This window comes from Zalophus californianus, chromosome 9 (genome assembly GCF_009762305.2).
Source record: "Zalophus californianus isolate mZalCal1 chromosome 9, mZalCal1.pri.v2, whole genome shotgun sequence".
Classification (NCBI taxonomy): Eukaryota; Metazoa; Chordata; class Mammalia; order Carnivora; family Otariidae; genus Zalophus; species Zalophus californianus.
The window spans coordinates 85793896-85818200 of NC_045603.1; the positions used below are offsets into that span (position 1 = coordinate 85793896).

General features: G+C 35.1%; 2 protein-coding genes and 1 long non-coding RNA gene across 13 annotated transcripts in view; 1 reads left to right on the top strand and 2 right to left on the bottom strand.

The window, feature by feature from the left end:
• LOC113923175 overlaps positions 1 to 2393 on the bottom strand; it is a 37743-nt gene extending 35350 nt beyond the window's left edge. Inside the window, exon 1 of the long non-coding RNA XR_003520198.1 lies at positions 598 to 2393. This is a non-coding gene — a long non-coding RNA (uncharacterized LOC113923175). The remainder of the gene's footprint in view (positions 1 to 597) is intronic.
• Positions 1 to 8806, top strand: part of SLCO1A2 (solute carrier organic anion transporter family member 1A2) — a 41351-nt gene extending 32545 nt beyond the window's left edge. For 7 of the 9 annotated variants that reach the window (XM_027595824.1, XM_027595829.1, XM_027595827.1 and 4 more), the window contains 3 exons: positions 2343 to 2407; positions 2964 to 3081; positions 7913 to 8271. In XM_027595824.1, coding sequence (XP_027451625.1) covers positions 2343 to 2407; positions 2964 to 3081; positions 7913 to 8132 — 403 coding nt within the window. In that variant the 3' untranslated portion in view covers positions 8133 to 8271. Of the gene's footprint in view, positions 1 to 2342; positions 2408 to 2963; positions 3082 to 7912 lie in introns of all 9 variants that reach the window. The other 2 variants (XM_027595828.1, XM_027595832.1) reach the window with 2 other exon arrangements.
• A 9574-nt stretch (positions 8807 to 18380) lies between these two features.
• LOC113923148 (solute carrier organic anion transporter family member 1B3-like) overlaps positions 18381 to 24305 on the bottom strand; it is a 71591-nt gene continuing 65666 nt past the window's right edge. The window contains exons 14-15 of one of the 3 annotated variants that reach the window (XM_027595766.1): positions 23917 to 24034; positions 18381 to 21297 (exon numbers count right to left, since the gene is read on the bottom strand). In XM_027595766.1, the coding sequence (XP_027451567.1) occupies positions 21084 to 21297; positions 23917 to 24034 (332 nt within the window). In that variant the 3' untranslated portion in view covers positions 18381 to 21083. The remainder of the gene's footprint in view (positions 21298 to 23916; positions 24035 to 24305) is intronic. The other 2 variants (XM_027595765.1, XR_003520191.2) reach the window with 2 other exon arrangements.

Below are 24305 nucleotides of genomic sequence, written 5' to 3' on the forward strand. Positions count from 1 at the left end.
TCATAGATAATTTGCTAGGTATGATTTTATCATCTAAAAATGGTACCTTTAACCCACTTATGTTTCTTATAATTATTGTGGTAAGGGTCTTTTTGCTATTTTATTTAATATATTCTATTTATTTAACTTTCTTTTTACTTCTTTTTTGCTTTCCATTGTACAGTGGTACCCCTTTATCTGCAAGGGATATATTTTAAGATCTCCAGTGGATGCCTGAAACCATGGATAGTACCAAACCCTACATTATGTTTTTTTCCTATATATTAGACACAGCAAGAGATTAACAACAATAACTAATAATGAAATAGAACAAGTGTAACAATATACTGTAATGAAAGTTAAGTGCATGTGGTCTCTCTCACTATCAAAATATCTCGTGCTGTACTCACCTTTTTTTTTTTTTTAGATTTTATTTACTTGACACAGAGTGAGAGAGCACAAGCAGGGGGAGTGGCAGGCAGAGGGAGAGGGAGAAGCAGGCTTCCCGCTGAGTAGAGAGTCCTGCTTGAGGAGCTCCATCCCAGGACCCTGGGATCATGACCTGAGCTGAAGGCAGACACTAAACCCACTGAGCTACCCAGGCGCCCCTGTACTCACCCTTTTCCCTTTTGTGATGATGTTAGATGATAAAATGCCTACATGATGAGATGAAAGGAGGTGAATGATGTAGGCACTGTGATACAGGGATCGTAGCATTTGGCTGCTTTTGATCTTCCAGTGATGTGTCAGCCTGTGGACCATCTACTTCCAGACTGCGGTTGACTGTGGGTAACTCAAACCACAGAAAGTGAAACCACAGATAAGGGGGAAACTATGGTATATACTGGATATTCTTCTGCTGCTTTGAAAGCTGTATATCTTTCAAATGGTTAACCTGATTATTGAAATTCTTAACTACATTAATGTTTTACTATCAATTCCAAAACTTTTCAGTTTTAGTATCTATCCCCTAATAAAACAAGTACCTAATCAGGCTCTCTTCACGACTCTACTTTCTTCCCCCACCTCTTGCCAGGACCATATTGTAGAATTTAACCCTGAGGCTTTTATTAATACACTTGTGTTTGTCTCTATTTTTGTGGAATCTTCCTGGATCTCTTACCATGATGGTAGAGGAGCGCAACATCAATGCTACTCTGCCAGTTTAAAGAACAATTTCAATTTCTCTCAGCATTTTCCCATGATTTGCATGCTAATTCTTCTGATTCTTGGATTCTAGAAATTGATGTTACTATCAATGCCAATCAATGATAGAGTTCATAGAACAGTTTCAACTGTTTCAACTGCTTAAATAATTTCTTTGCTATTAGTATTTCATGCTTCTGTGAGATCATTAAGTGGTATATTAGAGATGGAGGGGAAAGAAAAATTTTTCAGGAAAATGTAATGCCCTATTTTCTGTATTAAATGGAAACCATGGGACTCAGAGGATCATGCTGGGTCTCGTGGCTTTCTTAACTTTCTTCTGAGTAAAATCATTGATGTTGTCTAACTAACCTATGTGTCAGGAAGATAATGTCCAGATCAAACTATGAGGTTTTCAAATTTAGTAAAACACTTACATTGAGAAAATGCCAATAAGATGACATTTTTGCTAAAAATGTATTGCATGCTTTTGTGAAGAAAGCTGCTTTTATTTTCTCAGCTTTGAGTTAATCAGGGAAGGGAATACAGTGGAACTCTCAAAGTGAATTCTTTGGTGAGTTAGCCATGTTGATGCCGGAGTGAGCGGGACACCAAAAGGGCCCCATTGGGGAATTATAGTCTTCATTTCTACATATAGGAGTTTCAGGCAACAGTGCAAAAGTGGGGGAATTTTTGGAGAGAATGGAGAGATCTGTGTGACTCAAAATGATACCAAATCACATAAAATATGTTTGCTTTGGATTTCTTTGTCATATTCCTTTGAAAATTTTTATTTTTGCTTTCTTTCTGCCTTACATTTATTTATATAAAGTCTTGGCTTTTCTGTATTTTGTCAATACAAATAATTTAAATACAGCAAGGGTTGCATAGTTTTGTTTTAGGCTGAAGGTTTAATGAAGAACTGCCACTTCAATAAGTAGATATTGGGGTAGAAATTGATATGAAATATTTTCTTCTTTGATAACTCTCTGATAGAAATGAATGAGCAAAAAATGATGGGTAAAATGCCAAGGATCAGAAGTAGAGGTCCTGTGCAGGCTGTATACTGGATTATTAGGCCTTGAATAACCAAGTATGCAAAACAATTTTCTAGTGCCCAGTGTGTTACCAGCATACAAAAAGTTAAAAAAAAAAAAACTATGACAGTATTTAAATCTCTACTTTTATTTTATTTGTGAATTTACTTATTTTTTTAGGTGTATCAAGCCTGAAGAGAAGTCTCTTGGTGTGGGGTTACATACATTTTGCACAAGAGTATTTGGTAAAAATAGTTATTTTTTCCAACATCAGATCATTAAATACTAAGTAAATGAAATCATTCTCTCAGAGTAATAGTCTAGCAAATACCCCTTCTGTTTGCAGCACTTTGTAATTTATATGAGAATGAGGGACAATAAGACATGGAGAACTTCCCCCCTTTACTTGAAAAAGACTTATCTGAACTTAATTCTACTTTTCATCTATTAGAAGATTTTAAAAGCAAATGCACAAAAAAATGTCTTGTACACATGATTGGCCCAAAGCACTGCAGAAAAAATTAAGAATCATTAATTCATTGTTTTTCTATATCAATAATTTTATGTTGCATTTATCCATCACATTACTTGTCCTTTATAATTTAGAAACTTTATAGTAAAAGTAACTTCTAATTTCTAAAAATAAAACCTAAAGCATTCTATTTTATTTGTTTATTAAACAAATAAAGTTTATCTAAACTTTATTTGTTCTACAGATAGGGAAAATGTTTCCAAACAAAATAATGTACCTTAATTCTTACCTTGTTGATGGATTATTCCTTCTCCCTTCTTTAATTGCAGCTGGAATTCCTGCACCTATATATTTTGGAGCTTTAGCGGATTCCACATGTTTACATTGGGGAATTTTGAAATGTGGTGAGTCAGGGGCATGCAGGATATATGACTCTGCCTACTTCAGGTAAAGATAATAAATTTTTTGAAGAATTGTTTTCCAAGCACAGGCTGTACATGAAATGGCACCATTCACGTATAACATTTTCTTTGTCAGGTACTAGACTACTTTTGGTTGTGTTTCCAGAATATATGCTAATACTATATCTTTATTCCTTATTTATATACTAGAATCTTATTTCCTTACTATATTCAAAGTACTTGTTAAATGTAAGCATGGATGGCTTCCTTAACGTAGCCTTTCAAAATGATCTTTGTTAAATTGGTAGCAATCAGTATATTATTGAAAGTCATAGCTGTACATACACTTCCTATCTAAATTACATTACTCTCTAAAGTGTTCCCATTTTATCCTACATCACTTTTAACATCATACTAGCTTGAATCTTTACTTCCTTTCATATCCACCTCTACTTTTCAAAATGATATGTTTCCTCCTTCATTAAATTTTGCTGACACAATATTCTTCATATCTCATAAAGGCTTATTTTTTTGTTAATATAAGTCTGATTTTAAACAAAGCTCAAGATCATATTAATGTGTTTTTAACAAAACACTTCCATTTTGTTATTTTCACATTTCTTTTGTGTTAATTTCTCTTGACAGGGCAGTACAAAAACTTCCATTTACTAAAAAAAATTTAGCATTCTTTAAAACATTTTAAGGTCCTATGTTGATTAACAAAAGGATATATGTGAAGAACTGTGAGGAGGGCAGACAGCATGAGATTCCTGTTTTCATCAGTTCTCTGTTCCCCTAAAGCTCTACAGGGGTAATGTGGAGGTGGGCCCAGGCACACACTGTACATGCAATGGGTTTGCCTCACAGCTGAGAAACCGCAAGGATCGCTAGTGTAGATCAGCCTCATCCTGCTGCCAGGATTCCTGTTGATAGTAGCCTTAACTAAATGCTATTTCAGACAAAATAATTATATTTGGTACCAAACTCTATCAGTCAGATTAATTAGAGTGGCTGATAAAGTGTACTCATGAGAAAATTCACCAGATGTTAATATTGTGTAGAAACAGGCGGTGGATATCGTTAGTAGACAGTTCTCCATGGGTCTCTTACATTTCTGCATATCTTGTTAGCAGAGCCTTTTGCTGTAGACTATCTTTTCAAGAATGCTTGAATAGTAAATGACCTTGGAAGATATAGGTGATGTTTTCCTGTGGAGCAGAGTTTGCTGTCTAGGATGATAAAAATAGTAACTCTCTCTACGGCAAATGTTGGCAATTGGCTTGCAGCCCATTTAAAAGAATGGGATTTCCTAAACTCAGGATTTCTTAGCTGTGATCCAAACCCATAGTGTGCACAAAATCCACATAGGTCTCTCACTGTGTGATTCCTTTGGGACTTGAAGGTTAAGGAAAACCAACCTGAATTTGCAGCTTTTGCTGACTGCTGTACTGTGAGTAAAAAAGCCCTGTGTCTCTGACCTAGCAGTCTTTATCTTGAGCCAGCTTTCATGCAACTGTGGCAGGCTAACCTGTTAGCTTCAAATCCAGGTAGTGGTGCCTGGGTGGCTCAGTCATTAAGCCCAGGGTCCTGGGATTGAGCCCCGCATCTGACTCCCTGCTCCGCAGGAAGCCTGCTTCTCCCTCTCCCACTCCCCCTGCTTGTGTTCCCTCTGTCACTGTGTCTCTCTCTGTCAAATAAATAAATAAAATATTAAAAAAAATAAAATCCAGATAAAGTCTAGGACTCTTTTGCAGTTCTTAAGAACAGAAATACTGATTAACTTTAAATTTTGCCAAAAATGTAAGGATATAAGGATGGCCACTTACATTTATTCCAAGCTACTAGAAAGGAAGAAAGGGATTAAGGAAAATTCAATGGAAGTAGGAAATAGGAAAATAAAAGCATACAAAATAAGTTGAAAAATAAACCTAAATATATCAGGTTTATCAATAAATGCAAAGCAAAGGAACTTACTTCTTAAAAGATAGTGACTTTCATGTGAGTTTCAGTGTTTTCAAAATTCTAGCTATATGTTATTTGCAAGACACAGCCTAAGAAATAAAGTGTGAGGAAAGGCTGAAGATAAAAGTCAGAAAAGATATACCAGGCAGATATTAAATCAAACTTCTGTGGTTATATTAATGACTATGAGACAAAATAGAATTTAAAGTGAAAAGGATTGGGGCACCTGGGTGGCTCAGACGGTTAAGCATCCAACTCTTGATTTCAGCTCAGGTCTTGATCTCAGGGTCATGAATTCAAGCCCTGCATTGGGCTCTATGCTGGGCGTGAAGCCTACTTTAAAAATAAAATAAAATAAAATAAAGTGAAAAGGATCAATAGAATTAAAGAAGGATATTACTTAATAATAAAAGAAATGCTTCATCAATAATATATAGCAGTAATCAACCTATATATATCTATCAACCTAATCTCAAACATATAAAACAAAAAATTCACAAAATTACAGGAAGAAATTTAAATCAGAGTGGAAAATTTCAACAAACTTTCCCAATGAGTGAATAGAAAATGTAGGCAAAAAATTATTGAGGATAGAGAAAATTGTGAACCACCATATTGTACAATCTATCTAATAGATCTATCTATCTAATAGATATATAGCAATTTAAAAAAAGCCTAACCAATAGAATATACATCTTTCTCAAGCCTATAATAAACATTTATTACAACTAAGTCCAATGCCACAAAGTTAAAAAAAAAAAGTGTTGATACCACGTAACCACTATTTTCTGTCCATAATGCAATGCAATTAGAAACTATGATAAAATGTTGCCAAAACCTCACACGTGAAATTACTTACAGGTCAAAGAATAAATTATAATAAAAATAATGAAGTAACTAGAACTCTATGTTAGTGAAAGCACTGTTAGGAAAACCTGTGTGACAAGACTAAGCCAGTACTCAAAGGTATATTTAGAAATTTAAATATATGTATGTTTTTAAAAGACTGGAAATTAGTGACTCAGAATTTAGAAAAAGGACAATGTAACTTCAAATAAAGTAGAAAAACCTGATAAATAATTCATTAAGTTATGTATTGATATATTTCCTATTTCAAATAAGAACAATAGATACAATATATTTTTTAAATTCCAAAGGGATATAACTGGGTTCAAAGACAATATACACAGAATGAAATGTATTCCAATTATTTAAAATGTAAAAACATATAAAGTAATTCTATACATTATGAATATATACATATACACTTTGTAAAACTATAAAAATAAACTAGAAACAAAATCCATAACATTCAACATAGTTTTACACCTAGGAAGGGCTAAAAGATAATATCATAGGGGCACACAGGGATTTCAATGTATTAGTTTTTTCTTTTGAATTGGTCTGAAACAAAAATGGTAAAATTTAATCATTTTGAAAACCTGGGTGGTAAGTACAAACATATTAGTTAACTTATTTTTTCTGTATTCTTGAAGTGTTTCATTATAACATTTTAGAAGTAAAAAGACGAAATAAAAAGATGATGAAATTAATAGACTACACACCACAGAGGTAACCAAAAAAGTAAAACACTGTTTTTTGAAAAGATTAAAATATAATAATAATAATACTCTGGAAAGGCAAATAGAGAGGAGGTACAAATAAATGCTATAAAGAATAAAAAATGAAATATAAGTACAAATACTTAGGGATTTTAGATACAGCAATTTGGAAATATTAAATAGTTTTCTAGATGAGTATATATTACCAAATTTTATTATAAATACATAGAAAACATGAATATTTTCATAGCTATTTAAAAACATGAATCAGTCAAAAATTCCCATCCTCCAAGGACACCAAGTCCAGATTCTAAGACAAGTTTTACAAACCTTCAATGAACTGATGATTTCTGCATAATACATGTCATTCTGAAAAACGGAAAAAAAGGGAAAATTTCCCAATTCATTTACAAAACTAGTACAATTTTGATATTCACATTAGACAAGTTCAGTAGAAGGAAAAAAGTGCAGGCTGATTTTACTTACAAATATGCATGTAAAAATTCTAAATAAAAATGAATAAATCAAGGGACGCCTGGGTGGCTCAGTCGGTTAAGCGACTGCCTTCGGCCCGGGTCATGATCCCAGGACCCTGGGATCGAGTCCCACATCAGGCTCCTTGCTCAGCAGGGAGCCTGCTTCTCCCTCTCTCTCCCTCTGCTTGTGCTCTGTCAAATAAATAAAATCTTAAAAAAAAATGAATAAATCAAATCTAATGTATAAAACACTCACTAATGGAGTTTATATTATGCATGCATGGATGGTTCAATATGAGAAGACTCTATTAATCTAATATACCCTATTAACTCAGTAAAAGGGGTAAGATCTTGGATATTCTGCTAACTATATGCAGAAAAATAATTTGGTGATATTTTACATACTCATAATTAAAACTTTGAGCAAACTCAGAATAGAAGAGGAAGTTCCTTAACTTGATTAAGGCCATCAACCCCCCCACCCAAGTAGAAATCACAATTGATGGTGATTTCTTTGGAAGCATTCTTAATTAGATAAATTAGATCTTAATTAGATAAATAAAACTGCTATTGCTGTCAGTGTTACATTTAAATTAGAGGCTCAATTTTATGTAAAAGGATTTAAAAAACCCAAAGGATTAGAAAAGAAGAAAAGAAGTGTGAATTTTCTGGATGAAAAATTCCAAAAAAAACGTTTAACAAATGTTAGAATTAATAAGTGAGTTCAGAAAAGTTGCTTATATAACATTGACATGCAAAACAATTAGCTGCTGTTGTCCTCATGGGAATGAAATGTTAATGATTAAGGGTATGCAATACTAGCTTATACTACCCACACTATGCAATATTTAATATGTTTTAACATTTTTTTTGATAGATACATCTACCTTGGCTTGCCCGCAGCTCTAAGAGGAACAAGCTATATTCCAGCCTTTTTAATCCTAATTATTTTAAAGAAGCGTCTTCTACCTGGTGAAAATGCCTGTTCAGGAACCGTGCTTATAGAGGCAAAGGTTACAGGGAAGGAAAATGAATGCAAAGATATGAACCAAAATTCCAAAGTTTTGAATGATGATGAATTGAAAACTAAACTGTAATGCCCCATTATATCATGCTTCCCAGAGTTGGAGAATACACTACAGCTTAATTGTTTTTAAAATCAATAGGGATACAGAGTGTAACTTTTTCTAATCTTTATGAACCTCAAATTTTGGTGTTTGTTGTTGTTTTTATGCTTTCTTGCGTAAAAAAAAAAAGTTCAATGATGGTATTTCTGCGGCATCCATGGCACTTGAGATATTTCTCAGAGAGACATTTATAATAACCTTCAAACAGGATATTAGAGTCAGCTTTATTTTTTTATGTGAAAATAGCAATTTCTCTTTTAAGTCATGTGAAATGAGGGTATATTTCCCACATCTCCTTTTCCAAATGATTCTAAAAATTTCCTTTTATAAAAATCTACTTAATTCCATTGAATTTCTGCTTTGATATTGGGGTTATTTAGAGACTGAAAGTCTTATCCTGCTTACGTGAATATTTATTTTTATTCAAATGTATCACTTTTATGTGAAAGAAGCCCACACCTTCTAATTCTAGGAATTGTTCTTTAACTTCTCCTATTCCTTCCAGACATGATTGTTTTAAAATAGATTACTCATTAATATGACGTACTTGCTCTCCATTTATTCCCAGCTTTATTACTCAAGTCATATATATGCTCATTTTGTCCAGAATACCGAAAAACTGAGTCAGGTTATTAAAAATCATGTAGCAAAGATTGTTGGAATTTTTTCTTTCTTTTCTTTTCTTTTTTTTTTAGCAATTAAAACCTGGTGACTAAACTCTGAAAAACAAATGTCTGAGTCAAAAGATGAAAGGATGATATTAGAAAAACACTGTACTGTCAGATATTGTCAAAGAAACATTTACCCAAATTTAGGAGACCTTCAAAGATCAATGTTTATCCTACCCATGGTGTCCAAAGTTAGAACACAAATACTAATTTTCCATAATTCATCTTAGAGAATGATGCTTTATTTTTTTAAAGATTTTATTTATTTATTTGACAGAGAAAGACACAGAGAGAGAGGGAACACAAAGAGGGGGAGTGGGAGAGGGAGAGGCAGGCTTCCCGCTGAGCAGAGAGCCCGATGCGGGGCTCAATCCCAGGACCCTGGGATCATGACCTGAGCCGAAGGCAGATGCTTAACCACTGAGCCACCCAGGCACCCCAAGAATGAGGCTTTAAAAAAGTAGATTCTGTTATGTTAATAAAATTCAAGATACACATTTAAAACTAAATGTACTCATATTATTGGGGCGCCTGGGTGGCTCAGATGGTTAAGCAACTGCCTTTGGCTCAGGTCGTGATCCCAGGGTCCTGGGATTGAGCCCCGCATCGGGCTCTCTGCTCAGCGGGAAGCCTGCTTCTCCCTCTGCTTCTCTTTCTCTCTCTTTCTGTCTCTCATGAATAAATAAATAAAATCTTTCAAAAAAATAAAAAAATAAATGTACCCATATTATTATTTTGTCATGTATGGATACAATAAAAGGATGAAAGAATTTTAAAAGACAAGAGGCCCTATTGATGATATTGGGTTTCTGATTCAAGGGAGTAGAATAAGGAACCATATTTATCTAATTCTTATTTTCTCTCCTTACTCTCCAGCCCACTTAAATAATAGTTAATACATAAATCATTATATAAATCCATAATGGTGAGGAGATTACAGGAAGGGAAGGTGGGAGAAGTGGGTATTAATATACTATGGTTATATATGTGTAATATAAAGGGAATGTGAATTCCTCCAGGGATAGAAGAGTGGAAGAAGGTATAATCTAGAATGAAGTCACAAGGACCCTGGGACGTAGGTAGGAGCCACTGAGTTGCAAGTTCAAATACTACCAAAAAAACTGGTAGCTGCACAGAAAATAGACCAGTTAATTGAAAGACTACCTAAAGACATTTTGAGGACTAATACAATTTCCTGAATGATTAGATGTGTCATATGAGAAGAAGGCAACTGAGAGGAGAAAGACTGGGTAGGTCAAGCCTATGAGTTAAGTTTTGGAATTGTGGAGTTTGAGATTTCATTTCTCGTTATATTAAAAATAACCATGACTCAAGACAGGAGTTTTGTTGAAACATGAGAGAAGAGCTAATCATTGGAAATGAGGAATGTAACTCAGGGTAGGTGTGATTGCAGCAGTGAGGAATAGTTGAGTGTTTATAGTCGAGTGTTAGAGTCTGATGACAGGAAATTTGGAGTTGGTGGGGAGGAAATGGGAAGAATCATCTGGAAGCTAAAAGGAGGAACAAGGACTTACTCTATTTCCAGAGACTTGTGAGAAACAGGAAACAGCACCACATAAGAAGCTTTTGGGGGGAGGAGAGGAAGATGGTGGCAGAGGAGGAAACCTTTGGCTCATCTTATCCAGTGAACACAGCTAGATAACTAGCAAATCATCCTAAATACTCCAGAAATTGGCCTGAAGACAAATAGAACAAACTGCACAACTAAAGAGAGAGAAGAGGCTGCATCAAAGAAGGTAGGAAGTGCAGAGATGGAATTTAGGGGAGAAACAGATCCCAGGTGCTGCAGAGGGATAAGGAGCTATGTTCTCAGAGAAGGGCAAGATTGAGAGGATTGAACAGGGGGATGGATGCACAAGGAAAATGTTTTCCCAAAGCCACTGGCTTGGAAAATGAGGCTAAATTCTGTGAGTTTTTGCAACCAGCAGGGCTTGAAGACTGGAGTTTTAAAGGTCAGAGGGTTTGGCTGGGATAGAGCGCTGAGGGCACTATACTGCTCCTGGAGAGAAGGTAGGCAAACAATACTCAGGCAGACAGTTTGGAAACAGTGATCTAAAGAGCACCTGAGGCACACAGTGGGAAAACGATTTGCTCTTCTCAGAGGTTGTCCATGAGAGGCAACATTCATGGAGTTGCCTCTCTGGGAGCAAAGGTGCTTGCTGGCTGGCACCATTTCCCTCCCCCACCCCTCAGCATAAACACAGAACCACCTGCAGGAGGCCAGTTCAGGGTGACCACTGGCTGCCTCATGTGCTAACACCAAGCCCCACTCCCCTGCACTCTGGCAGGACTGCCCTTCTCAGTCAAGCTTGCCTCAGTCCCAGGGCAGCAGTCCCCTCCCCTGCAGAAGACAAGCACAAACCCCTGCCCACACCACATCCCCTGACCAGAGAGTTCTGGAGGGCCCCAGTTACGGTGGAGTTTGTGTCAGGTCTCATTTCACAAGCAGACCAGAGCACACCTACTTAAAACTAGCCATATTCTGGCCAGGGACCAAAAACTGCCCACAATAGGCAAGGAGAACCTCTGCAAACAATTGGCCTGAGGGATAGAGCAGCCAAAACACAAGAGCAGAGTATATGTAGCACATACCTGAGACAGTCCCCAAAGCACAAGGCTCTGGGCACCTCATGACCTCTTCATTAGGGCATTACTTTCAGAATGAGGAGACATAACTGGCTTTTCAAATGCAGAGAAGAAGGCAGAAACTTAGACAAAATGCAAAGATGGAGGATTTTATCCCAAATGAAAGAACAATATAAGGCCATGGTCAGAGATCTAAGTGAAACAGAGGTAAGTAACATGCCTGATGGAGAATTCAAAGCAATAATCATAAGGATAATCACTTGGCTTGAGAAAAGAATGGAAGACATCAGTAAGACCCTTACAACAGAGATAAAAGAGTTAAAAAAGAATCAGAGATGAAGAATGCCATAAACAAGATTGGAAACAGGCTTGATGCAATGAACAGCAGGCTGAAAGAAACAGAGGAATGAATTAGTGGCCTAGAAGACAAAATAATGGACAATATGAAGCTGAACAAAAGAGAGAAAGAAGAGTTATGGAACACAAGAATACACTTCGGGAACTCAGGGACTCCATCAAACATAATAATATTCATATTATAGGAGTCCCAGAAGAAGAAAGAGAAAAGGGTGCAGAAAATTTATTTGAGGAAATGATAGCTGAAAACTTCCCTAATCTCAGGAAGGAAACAGACATCCAGATCCAGGAGACATAGAGAATTCCCATCAAAATCAACAAAAGCAGGCCAACACCAAGATGTATTGTAATTAAATTTTCAAATTATAGTAATAAAGAAATAATCTTAGGGGTGCCTGGGTGGCTCAATTGGTTAAGCGTCTATCTTCAGCTCAGGTCATGATCCCAGGGTCCTGGGATAGAACCCTGTGATGAGCTCCTTGCTCAGCGGGGAGCCTGCTTCTCCCTCTCCCACTGCCTGCCATTCCCCCTGCGTGTGCTCTCTCTCTCACTATCTCTTTCTGTGTGTGTGTCAAATAATAAAATATTTTTAGAAAAGAGAGAGAGAGAAAGAAAAAAAAATCCAGTCCTAATTGAGGGAAGAATAAAAGCAAACAAATGTAAGAATATGTCCTTTACTGCGAACTACAGATATATTGGCAGAAGCTTGCTAATTGGTAATCTCTTTCCAACAACAACAACAAAAAAAAAGAAAGAAACAAAAAAAGAAAGAAAGACAGAAAGAAACAAAGAAAGAAACAAACAAAGAAAGAAAGAAAGAAAGAAAGAAAGAAAGAAAAAAAGGAAGAGAAGAGAAAGAAAAAGTTTCCTGAGAATATATTTTGTGCTCTTTTTTCTTTCTTTCCTGAACTACGGATATTAGACCTTGAGAAGCAGCAGTCTTCTTGCAACCAAGAGGCAACAGGCATAGGAATGAAGACAACATTTGAGGAAGGTGGAGCAGAAAGATAGCTAGAGCCTGGTGACCTGATGTGGTGCTGAATACCTGCACAAGCAGGGTCAGGGCTAAGTTTTGTGGAGTATTAAGCTTCTAAAACTTGAGAGGAGAGCTTATATAAGAAAAAGGAATTCAAAATTATGAATACAAAATGAGGTTAAAAGGGGATATTTAGAATGAGAAAAAAACAAGAAATTTTATGTCATGTGCTTCAGGACACAATCATGAAAAAAAAAACCTACTGCAAACATTATAGTTAAATAAGAAATATTAAAAGCTTTCTTGCTGAGGATGGGAGTGAGAAGATAATGCTTGTTATCATCATTTCTATTTAACATTATACCCGATGTCCTTGTCAGGGAAATAGGAGGGGAAAAAAAGAATGAAAATTTGTAAGGATAAGAAAAGAAAAAACAAATCATCAGTGACAAGTTGTGTAAACAGAAGATCCAAAAGTTACTACAGGTAAACTGTCCAAACTAATAAGTGAATTTTAACAAATCTCTGGACACACAAAATCAAATGCAGTTTTTCATATATCAATTGCAGTTAGGAAATGATATTGGTAAAGCATACTATGTAGTATAGCATCCAAAAAACCCACACAGTTGAATCCTAGGAATAAATCTCACAGCAAGTATCCAAGACCTCTACCCTCAAAACTACACAAGAGTATCCAGAGAAATTAAGACTTATATCATGCTTATTGATTAAAAGATTTAATATTGTAAGGATGTCAGTTCTGAAATTTATCTACAGATTCCGTGAAATCTCAAACAAAATCCCAGCACTTTTTGAAATGAGGATATTGACAAGATTTTTTGACCTTTACATGGAAATATAAAGGGCCAATGCAATCTTGAAGAAGAAGGGAGTTGGAGAAGCCCACCACCAGATATTAAAATCTATAAAATTAAGGCAATGTGGCATTGGCCACCAATCTCCCATCTCGGGTGCCACCCACTCTTCCTGGCACTTGCTGGTGCCACTCTCTCTCTCTCCCTTGTGGATGCTTTCTTCATTCAGAATCCAATACTATGTACTGGATTGCTCTCCTACTTGGAAATGCTTCTGAAGTTCCAACACCTCACATCAGACCTCTGTCCTACTTCCTCCCACAGAGATGTCTTCCTCTCCCTGTTCAGGTTCTGACAACCCATGCCAGAATGCCCCGTGTGTTATTGCCCTCTTTATCCCTGTGATGGTTAATGTTATATGTCAATGTGGCTAGGCCACAGTATCCACATATTTGGCCAAACATTATTCTAGATGTTTCTGTGAAGGTATTTTTTAGATGAGATTAACATATAAACCAGTAGACGTTCAGTAAAGTAGATTTTCTTCCATAGTGTGGGTGAGCTTCATCCTACCAGTTGAAGGCTTTACTAACAAAAGACTAAACTCTTTTTAGTTTAGACTAAACTCTTAACCAGTTTTTAGAAGAGGAAATTCTACCAGCAAAGTCTGAGTCTTGGACTCAAACTGCAGAATAAATTCTTCTGGACTCAAACTGCAGAATAAATTCTTCTTGGGTCTCAAAATTGCTTGCCTAATATCTATGCATATTCTATTGATTTTGTTCCTCTGGAGAATCCTGAACAATAATCCTTCCTTGGATTCTGGTACCCATGCTGATCTATCCCTCTTATGCACATTCTCTTAACACTGCTTGAGCTCTTGGGCTTTCACATGCTACTCAGTTCCCTGTAGTTCCCCTCAATAGCTAACCATTTCCCTCATCTACCTACATATCTACTTACTTGGCCCCATCTAATGGCTCAGGATTGAATTATTCAGTTAGAAAAAAAGACAAGGCTAAAGGAAGAAAAGAGAAGGGATAGGAAGGGAGGAGAAAAGGAGAAAAACACAATTGAAAATTTGATAAATTTTGGAAAGTGAATATTATATTGGAATAACATATATTTAGACAGTAGATGCATATTGCCAATTATATTTTCACACTAAGTTTACATATGTCTAGGGTTTTATTAATAAATGCTATTACAGAACATTATGGCCTTGAAACTTATTTCATATTATCTCCTGCTCTAGATAGACACAAAGAGTTTATTTTATTGACTAAATATTTAAAATGTTTTTCAGTTTGTTCAACCATATAACAAATGCAGGAAATCCTGGAAGTGATTTTAAAATTTATGATTTGTGTATCTAATTTTTAAACTTATTACTCAAGAGATTTGTTGATCCAACAAACAACTGTCTGAATAGATTGTTTTTATGTTTTTAACCAATGCATTTACTTTACTTCTACTTTTTCTCAATGTTACAGCCTGGCTAATATATGTATATACACAACTCATATAAGACATAAATTATAGAAATGGCCCAAGTAGTGCCCAGAGCTCTGTTAGAAACAGTGCTATTGAAGTAAAGCCTGGTGGATGATAAAGGCTAAGTATGAAATCTTTTTGCGATTGGCCCTAAGAAAAATTTAAACAAATGTTACTTAAAAACAAAATAAAAGAAAATCACAAGACTCTTGTAGCACTGAGATGTGTATGATTCCTGTTGAAGTCAACTTCCAAATAAAATTATAATTTAACTGATCCCAATGACATGTCAAGCTTGGTACATTCAAAATTCTTTCACCAATATCATTTTTGATAAGTAAGTGACAGTGACATAATTTACTTGATAGGGAGGAAAGGATGGCAGTGGGCGGGGGGTGGGGGAGAGAGAAAGAGATACATTCCTCCTATCAGTAAAGATATACCTCTTGTTCTAAATTTCTTAGAACAGGCTAATATGTGGAAAAGATACTTAGGTGGCTTTCACATGAGTGGAAAACCTCGTTGTTTTCTTAATTCTGTATGTTTCTTTTAGACATGGAAGAAAAATCACTTGCAGGCCTGGTGTAGTATACACCTAATAACTTCTAACAAGTTGACCACATTGGATATGTTTGTGCAGTCATTCAAAATATCAGATACATTTGCAAGATTACACCTTTTCTTCCACCTTCATCCTTAATGGCACTATTTGTTATTTTCCTTATCAATTGTTTAGAGACCTCATATTAATGAAAAGATCATATTAAGAATATGGGAGATATTGCTAGGACATTACTAGAACTCTTTATGCATAGGTGCTAGGGATAAATATTTGAGTTAATAAAATCAGGCCCTATTTTTTTAAATTTTTTTTTAAATTTTTTTTAAGATTTTGTTTATTTGACAGAGAGAGAGAGACAGCGAGAGGGAATACAAGCAGGGAGAGTGGGAGAGGGAGAAGCAGGCCTCCCACGGAGCAGGGAGCCAGATGCGGGGCTCGATCCCAGGACCCTAGGATCATGACCCCAGCCAAAAGCAGACGCCTAACCGTCTGAGCCACCCAGGTGCCCCTAATTCTTTTAAAAGAAAAAAATTACTGAGAAGATAGAAGGAGCTCAATAGAAACAAAATAAATGCCTTATTGCCTGATAACTTGGGCTGGAATGAGTTACTTTAGAAAAGATATATCTCAGGATGGTAGATGCACTGAGAATTGTTTACCAAATAGATAAGTTACTAGTTATTGGAGAATCTATTGATGAGAATCACATGAAGAAAAGGAAGAGAAATACTCTCAAATCATCCAAAGCGGTCTTGAAAATTCATAGTTAATTGAACCACATTTTCTTTTATGTCAAAGGAATAAAAGTGAGACTTCCAGTTTCATTTCAGGCATGCACAGAGCAGGAAAGTTGTTGTACCCACAACCTTAAAATAAGAAAATGCAAACCATAACTTTTCCCAAACCCATCAATGAACAAATATAATTGGACAAGCAGCTAACTGGAAACCTGGAGGAGGGGCTCCTTCAGGAAGAAACAATTTGAATATTTACTCACTTGGGGCAGAAGCCACTCAATGCCATATAAGTTAGTAAAATGATACAGCTATAAATGTTTAATGATCAAGTGTGGGTTGGCATGAGAAGCTGGCTGACAGAAGGGGGTTTACACCTCTTGCAGGTGATTCCTCCACGAGCCCCACCAGGTCAGAGAAGATTAGAGAGAGTCTTGACAAAGCACCAATGGTGCTGGCTGGGGGAAAACAGTAGCCACTGCTCAAACTCTACCTGAGTATCTCCTTCTTCCTCTAAGTAACAACAGCCTTTCTCTCCAGTGGGGAAGGGCAATGAAAACTGTAGCTTAGGGGTACTGATGAAAACTCCTGCAGTTGGGAAGGGAAGCAAGAAAGACAAGTTTCACTCCTGTGGGAGGGGCAAGTCACCCCCAAGACCCGGGTTCACAGAACCTGCCTCAGTCTCTCTCCTCACCTCGCCATGGTAACAAGCATCTGGTAAAAGTAAGGGTGGAATATAGTTGGGAGACCTGCAAGAGACTGATTGTTTTGGGGTAACAGGGCAAAGGAAGAACCAAATCTAAATAGGGAGTAGAACTCTAAACACAAGGTTTCCCTAGAGGAATTTGAAGCCCTTTGTACATTGAGGGTAACTATAGCAACAACAAACTTCAAACCCAGCTCTACTCTTTATACAAACTCCACCCTACAGTCCTAGCAGAAGGAATGATGCACCCATTTACAGGTGTAGAAAATATTTACCTCAGTATTGACTGTCCTATATTACATTTATGGCCTTCAACAAAAAATTATGAGACACAACAAAACCAAACAAAACACAGTCTGAGTAGACAAATCAATCTCAGAATCAAGCTCAGACATTGAACAGATTAATTAGACAAATGATTAGACAGGATTATTAAACAAATGAAGACAATTTTTAGGGGCACCTGGGTGGCTCAGTCAGTAAAGCATCCTACTCTTTATTTTGGCTCAGGTCATGATCTCAGAGTCATGAGATCAAGCCCCACTTCTGGCTCTGTACTCAGTGGGGAGTCTGGTTGGAATTCTCTTTCCCCTTTCCCTCTGCTCCTCCCCCTGCTCACTTTCTCCTCTCTCTTAAAAAAAAAAAAAGACATTTTTAAATGGGTGTGACTAAAAGTAAAATTTTTGCATAAGATTTAAATATATAGAACCATTATTAATATCAATCCTACACAGAGACAAAAGATATTTTGGTGTTTATAATCTTGCTTTCCTGTGACTTTTCTCTTATTCTCTGAATATCCTCATGTTCTTCATTTCCACTATCAAAAACCTGATTCTTAAAAAAGATAGGAATTTCACTCACACTGTAAAATGACATAATATGTAATCTCTTCCAATTTGAAAGGAGACAAAGTCTTAATTCAAAAGAATAGATTTCTAATGACAGAATTTGGGGCAACCTCGAGTTTAACATTGGAGATTGGTTTAAAGTAAAAGATCTATCTATGGGTTAGTGGTCAGGAATGCTCCACAGTGCTGCTAAAAGTACACTGCTTGCATAATGATCTTCAAATTGGATTTTTTTATAATGAATTCTCATTAATTTTGTTTTGGTAAAATCTCCAGAAATACAGATGTTGAGATTGAAACAAGGAAATGGGGATGGTCCCTGTGGAGAGACATGGACATTTTTATTCTATAATAGTATTTATTATAGTATATATGTTTAAATGCCTATTTTTCCACCACTTTTGTGGGCTCCCAAAGAACAAAGACTCTGTTTCATAAATGCTTTTATTTCCTGTGCTTAGCACATAGATGGCAGTCAAAAGACACTTTTTAACATGTTAAAATATATTTTTTCATTTTAAAATAGTGAAGAAAATCTTCAAAACATCTGAAGCCCTCACTCTCTATCCAGTTACCTTAATGCAGCCTTAAATTTTTTGCATGATGTTGTTTTCAGTTCTTATTGATAACACTCATAATTTTATGACTGGAATTTTTGGAGTTCACTTATTCATTCTTTCATTCATTCATTCAAAAATAACTGATAAAGCATCTGCTCTGTGTCAGCCACCAAGCTGAATGCAGGGAATAAAATAGGTAAAATGTGTTCAATTTCTACCTTCCTAGAGCTTACGACTGGTGGGCAAGACCAATAGTTAACAAATAATCACAAATAAATATAAAATTACTATTTCGCTAAGTGCTATGTTGCTACAAATATAACTGGAGGATTTTTAAGCAGTGAAGAAGTCAGAGACATTGACGGAATGGTGATTGAGCCTATATCTGAATGCTGAGAAGCAGTTAATTCAGTGGAAAAAAAGAGCATTTCTGGAGGAAGGAACATCATAGTCAAAGGCCCACTGAATGAAAATGGATGGGAATATGAAGACATGGTGCAAATAGTCTTCAGGCTGTATACTCAAATCTTTCTTCATAGCAGGAAGGCATTCTGCAACTAAATCTTTAACGCTTCTTTTCTAAATCTGATTTCCTCTTCAAAAATATCAGATTTCCTAGTTTGATGCTTTAGTTTGTCCTCTAAATCATCTACCTTTTTCATAATTTATCTATCTTTTTCCTCCACATTTTCAGATTTCCAAATGTAACTTCTTTATCACTGATTTGTTTTTTTGGCCATTGTCTTCTTTTAACCTTATCCAATATGTGTTTTAATTACACTCTTGTATTGTTTTGCTTCTTTACAAACTTTCTTTATCTTACTCATATGTCTGTTGAATCCCCACCCCCCTTTTGTTTCCCCCTAGGATTTGTCTTCCTGTTTAATAAATGCCATTGAATTAAGGATTAATATTTATTCTGGATTCTTGGATTCTGAATTAGATCAAATAATCTGAGGCATATGTTTTAATGTTCTTTTCTTTCACCATACATATCACATTTAAAAATATAAATTTATTCTTTTAATTGGTATCATTTTATAACATTTAATTATTTAATTTAATTTTCTTTCCTTTAAAGTGTAAGCTCCATGAGATAACATCCTTTCTTTATTTCATTTTGCCTGAAAGATATTTAATACTCAATAATTGTTGAATAGATAAATATTCAAGATGTTGCCTTTTTTTTGCGATGTTTTAAAAAACAGCCTCAAATTTTTCTCTATTTTCTGAGATAAGATCTCATCAGACTTGTAATATAGTAACCTAGCATGTTGGTGGTTTTTCCAAATCTCTACTTGTGGGGGTAATGAATCCTTTCTCAGGGCTACAGCTTGAGAATAGTTTAATAATATGTATAACATCTAGGCTAATTCTCAGATTCTAGCAAGCATTCATATTTTGTGACTTTGCTATACTCAAGAATATCTTCTCCTATTTGTGGCTTTCTTTTCTGTATCTCTTTATCAGGGTCGCTATACAGATTTCTTTTTTTTTAAGGAGATGTCCAGGCTGCATGACAAATGTTTTGAATCAGAATCTCTGGGTTGGGTGCACAATTGATTTCTTTTAAAACAAAAAGTTTCACAGGTTATTCTAATGCCAGAAAATGTCTTTTAACCTAATGAGTATAAAAACTACAAATTTTAGCATTCAGTATAAAGCTGTTGTCATCTAACAAATACAATATTCAAATATTTGTTCTCATCCACTCTCCTCTTGTCCTATTTCTGGGGATGTGAAAACTTTCTCTTTGAGCACCAAAAACAACACACACACACACAAATATGCAATTGAGAAACAGCTGGTAAATTATCTTGTACAGACACCATGTCTTCCAGGAAGCAGACAAATGGAATGAAGACACATCTTTTAAATGGGCTTTGCTTTCTCAAGTTAATGTCAGTTTTCTTAATCCACTTCCATCATCCTGAAAGAAACTTAACACATTCCGTAATATGTTGTTTGACAATCATAGCTTGCAAATTCTGAGTTATCTTTGTTTCTCCAGCAGTATTTTAATGGAATGTTGGAAGAAGATGCATCATGGGCCCCTAGTTGAATGCAATTTCAAATTATAAATTAATAAGGTCTGTGAAAGACATGACTTAATACATGAATGACAGATGTCATCATAGTATAAAGGCTCTATATACTAACTTCATGTTTGAGTAACATGGGCCAAACTGGCTTAAAAAAAGGTATTAGGCTTCTCTCCTTATTTAGTTTATTAATTTCTCTCCTCCCTTTCCCCCTCTATTTTCTAGTCAGTGGTTTTATTGAGTTATAATTACTTGAGCAAATATTTTTTCTTTTATTATATACTGACCATAGTTCTCACTTTAAATTTGTATGGATCATGTGTCTTAATCTTCATCTCAAATGCATAGCCATACACTAAGCAATGCATACTGTCATTCCTTTTCATTTATAGTCTATTTCATTATTATAAATTCATAGGTGATTTACTGTACCATCATAAGTGTGGGAGAACTGTTAGTGAAAGACCAAGAACTACTCAAAATACCATCCTACTAAATTAATACAGTGTTGGTTTGAAACACAACAACCTAATTTTTTTTCTCCAATTACATATGTGTTTCATTGTCTGTTTTGGCAGAAGGTACAAAATATCCATCATTATTTAAGGATTCTAAGTTTGCTTCATTCGTGTCTTTTCTTCCATTTTCTGATGCCTTGGTATCTTTTCCTTGATATATTTTCTTCATAGTGGAAATTAATACAACAAATAAAATAAGTGCTGAAAATCTTAAGCTCTCAGTCAAGCCCGTGAAGGTATTTCTGTGAAAAGAGAAAAAACTCAATTTTCATGTTAAAGTATTTGGAACAATTTATAGTGTTGCTCTCCAGTATGCAGAAAACCTTAAAAAAAATGATGTTTGAAATTATATGTAAAAATATTAAGGTAGCAATTCTAGTAATTTATTTTATTGACACAGAGGAGGATTTTAAATTATTTTAAAAGGAATATTAAGCCACAGAAACTAAGGGTGATTAATGATCTACCCAATGTTTTCCATAAAAGTAAGGTATATTTGGGATGTTTAGCTTTCTCAAAGGCAGATTAGTTCATGTGTAATGGAAACAGATTATAAAGGAAATGAATTGACTGTGAGATCACCAAACTGAATCCATATAGATAGGAGCCAAAGTTTAGTTGATAGGCTAAATACAGTCCACAACTGCTGTCATGTGGCCTACTGGAAGTTTTAATGAAAATATATTAAATTACCTAGCACACATGGTCAATTCTTGTGATTCTTAGCTTTGGTTGCACATTAAAATCATCCAAGGAGATTTTAAAAATCCTATGTCCAAGTCACACAGCCCCCTGAGCAATTAAATAAAAATTTCTGAAGATGGGACACAGAAATTTGTATTGTTTGCTCCTCAGGTGATTATAAAGAGCAAAAAAGATTGAAAACCACTGACCCAGTAGCTTAGGAAGCACTCAATGGTCTAATGACATTGTTAACTAAATGTAGAAAAGCTTTATGCAAAAAACAAAACAAAACAAAAACCATTGAACAATTATTAGATTTAATTGAAGGTGAATGGAATTATATAATTTTGAGCTGTTTAGGCTTAAATTTCTTAAAATTACAACATAAGGTTGTGGTGTACCAAAAATAATGAAAAAAATATTTTAAAACATCAAGTATATTTGTCTCATCCTTGGGTTATGTCAAGTAGTTCTATCCCAATGTTAAGTTTTCAGAATTTCCATTGAAAATAGAAAAATTACTGTGCACTTCTGGTTATGTGACTGTTGCTGAGAAAACTTGAATAAACTGGGTTTAGATTTAGGATTGATATCATAATGTAGATTTCCACTCCTTGGAGTAGGAATTGATTATATTATTTGTCTTTGTTAGATAAAATCAATGAACAATTATCTGGTTACCACAAAATATTAAATCCAAAAAAATCATAAGATGACTATTTAACTTTTTGCTGTTTCTTCATTGGGGAACACACTGCTCTTCTTAAAAATTCCACTTCAGACAATCTTGAGGCAATTACTTGCAAAGTATTTTAGGCAATGAACACAACTAACCAAAAGGAAAGTGATAAAGGCCATGAGTGAGCTTCAAAGTGTTAAGAGTTCTAAGAGTGTTAATTACTTGTAGCTGGTTGGAATGGTGCAAACTTCATGACAGAAGGTCATCTAGTTGGAATCATACAGTATATAGCTTTTTCAGACTGCTTTTCTTCATGTAGCAATGTGCATTTGAGATTCTGCCTTGTCTTTCTGTAGCTTGATAGCTCATTTCTTTTTATTGTTGAAGAGTATTCTGTTGTATGAATGTATCACGGTTTGTTTTTCCATTTACCATGGAAGACCATTTCAGTTGCTTCATTTTTTTTGACACTTATAAATAAAGTTGCTATAAACATTCATGTGCAGATTTTTGTGTGGGCATAAGTTTTAAACTTATTTGGGTCAACACCTAGGAGCACAATTACTTGACCATATAGCAAGACTATGTTTAGTTTTTTCAGAAACTGTCAGACTCTTCCAAAGTGACTAAATCATTTTGCATTCCCACCAGCACTGAAAATGATTTCCTCTTGTTCCACATCCTTGCCAGCATTGGTATTGTTTATTTTTTAAAGAGTTCTTTATATATTCAGGACATTCGCCTTGTGTCTGGTTATAAGTTACAAGTTCTTTTTCCAGTTTATCTTTTGTCTTTGAACTTTGCTTAAGTTTTGTGACATAGAGTTTTAAAAATATTTAATCATTTTTTTTCTACCGTGGTTTTAGGGTTTTAGGTCATACTGAGAAACACATTCCTACTTCATAGATAATTAAAAGTATTTCTGCCACAATTTTTTCTAATACTTGAAGTTTCATATTGTAAATTTGTGTGTTTGATTAATCTCCAATTAATTTTTTTAAGGTTAGGGTACCTTTGCAAGTATTTCTTTTCTAGATAACCATCCAGTTATTTCCCTATGAACAGAAAAATATAGAAACATTTTTTTTTCTTTTTTTCCCATTGATCTACAACCACAGCCCCAGCATCATTCTGTGTCTTCTTAGAGAAGCCAGAGGTCATTGAATAGTTTTTTTAGTATTAGGAGAGATTTTAGAAACAACAAAACATTTTGGTACAAATCCCAGATCTTTTTGTTATTAGCTATATGATTTTGAACAAGTTACTCATTCTCTTTGAGTCTTTGTTTTTTCATATTTAAGGAAAAAGGAGAAAAATATCCATCTCCTGCAGTTTCTAAGAGTATTAAAATGAGATACCATGTTGCCTGATACAATACTGAATGCAAAATTCATTAAAGGGTGGCTATAATTATTATTATACTGAAAACAGCATTTCATCTTTTAAGAATTAATATAGTCAAAGGAAAAATCAATAAAATATATTTATGACAACTTACCCGTATAATGTGGAATCATATATCCTGCAAGACCCTTGGTTCCCACAGCTGCTGGTTGACCATTTCATACATGCTCTATCAATCAGAGCCCCAAAATATATAGGAGCTGGAATTCCTCCTGCAACATGAGATGAGAAAAGGTCAATCCAAGGAGTAGGTTTCAAACATAACTGGGTGATATTCCACTTTGATACATTTTAGATTAAGTAGAAGTTGAAATTCCATTGTTTTGACCTAAATTTACTCAAGAATTGAGACTATTAGGAATCTCAAAGGCTCACAATACATATAGTAGCATAGATATCCGCTATCTCCCTCACCCTGGCAACACACATAGGGAAGAGAAGAGGGGACATTAAATGCCCATATGCTCTGTTCTTCTTATAATT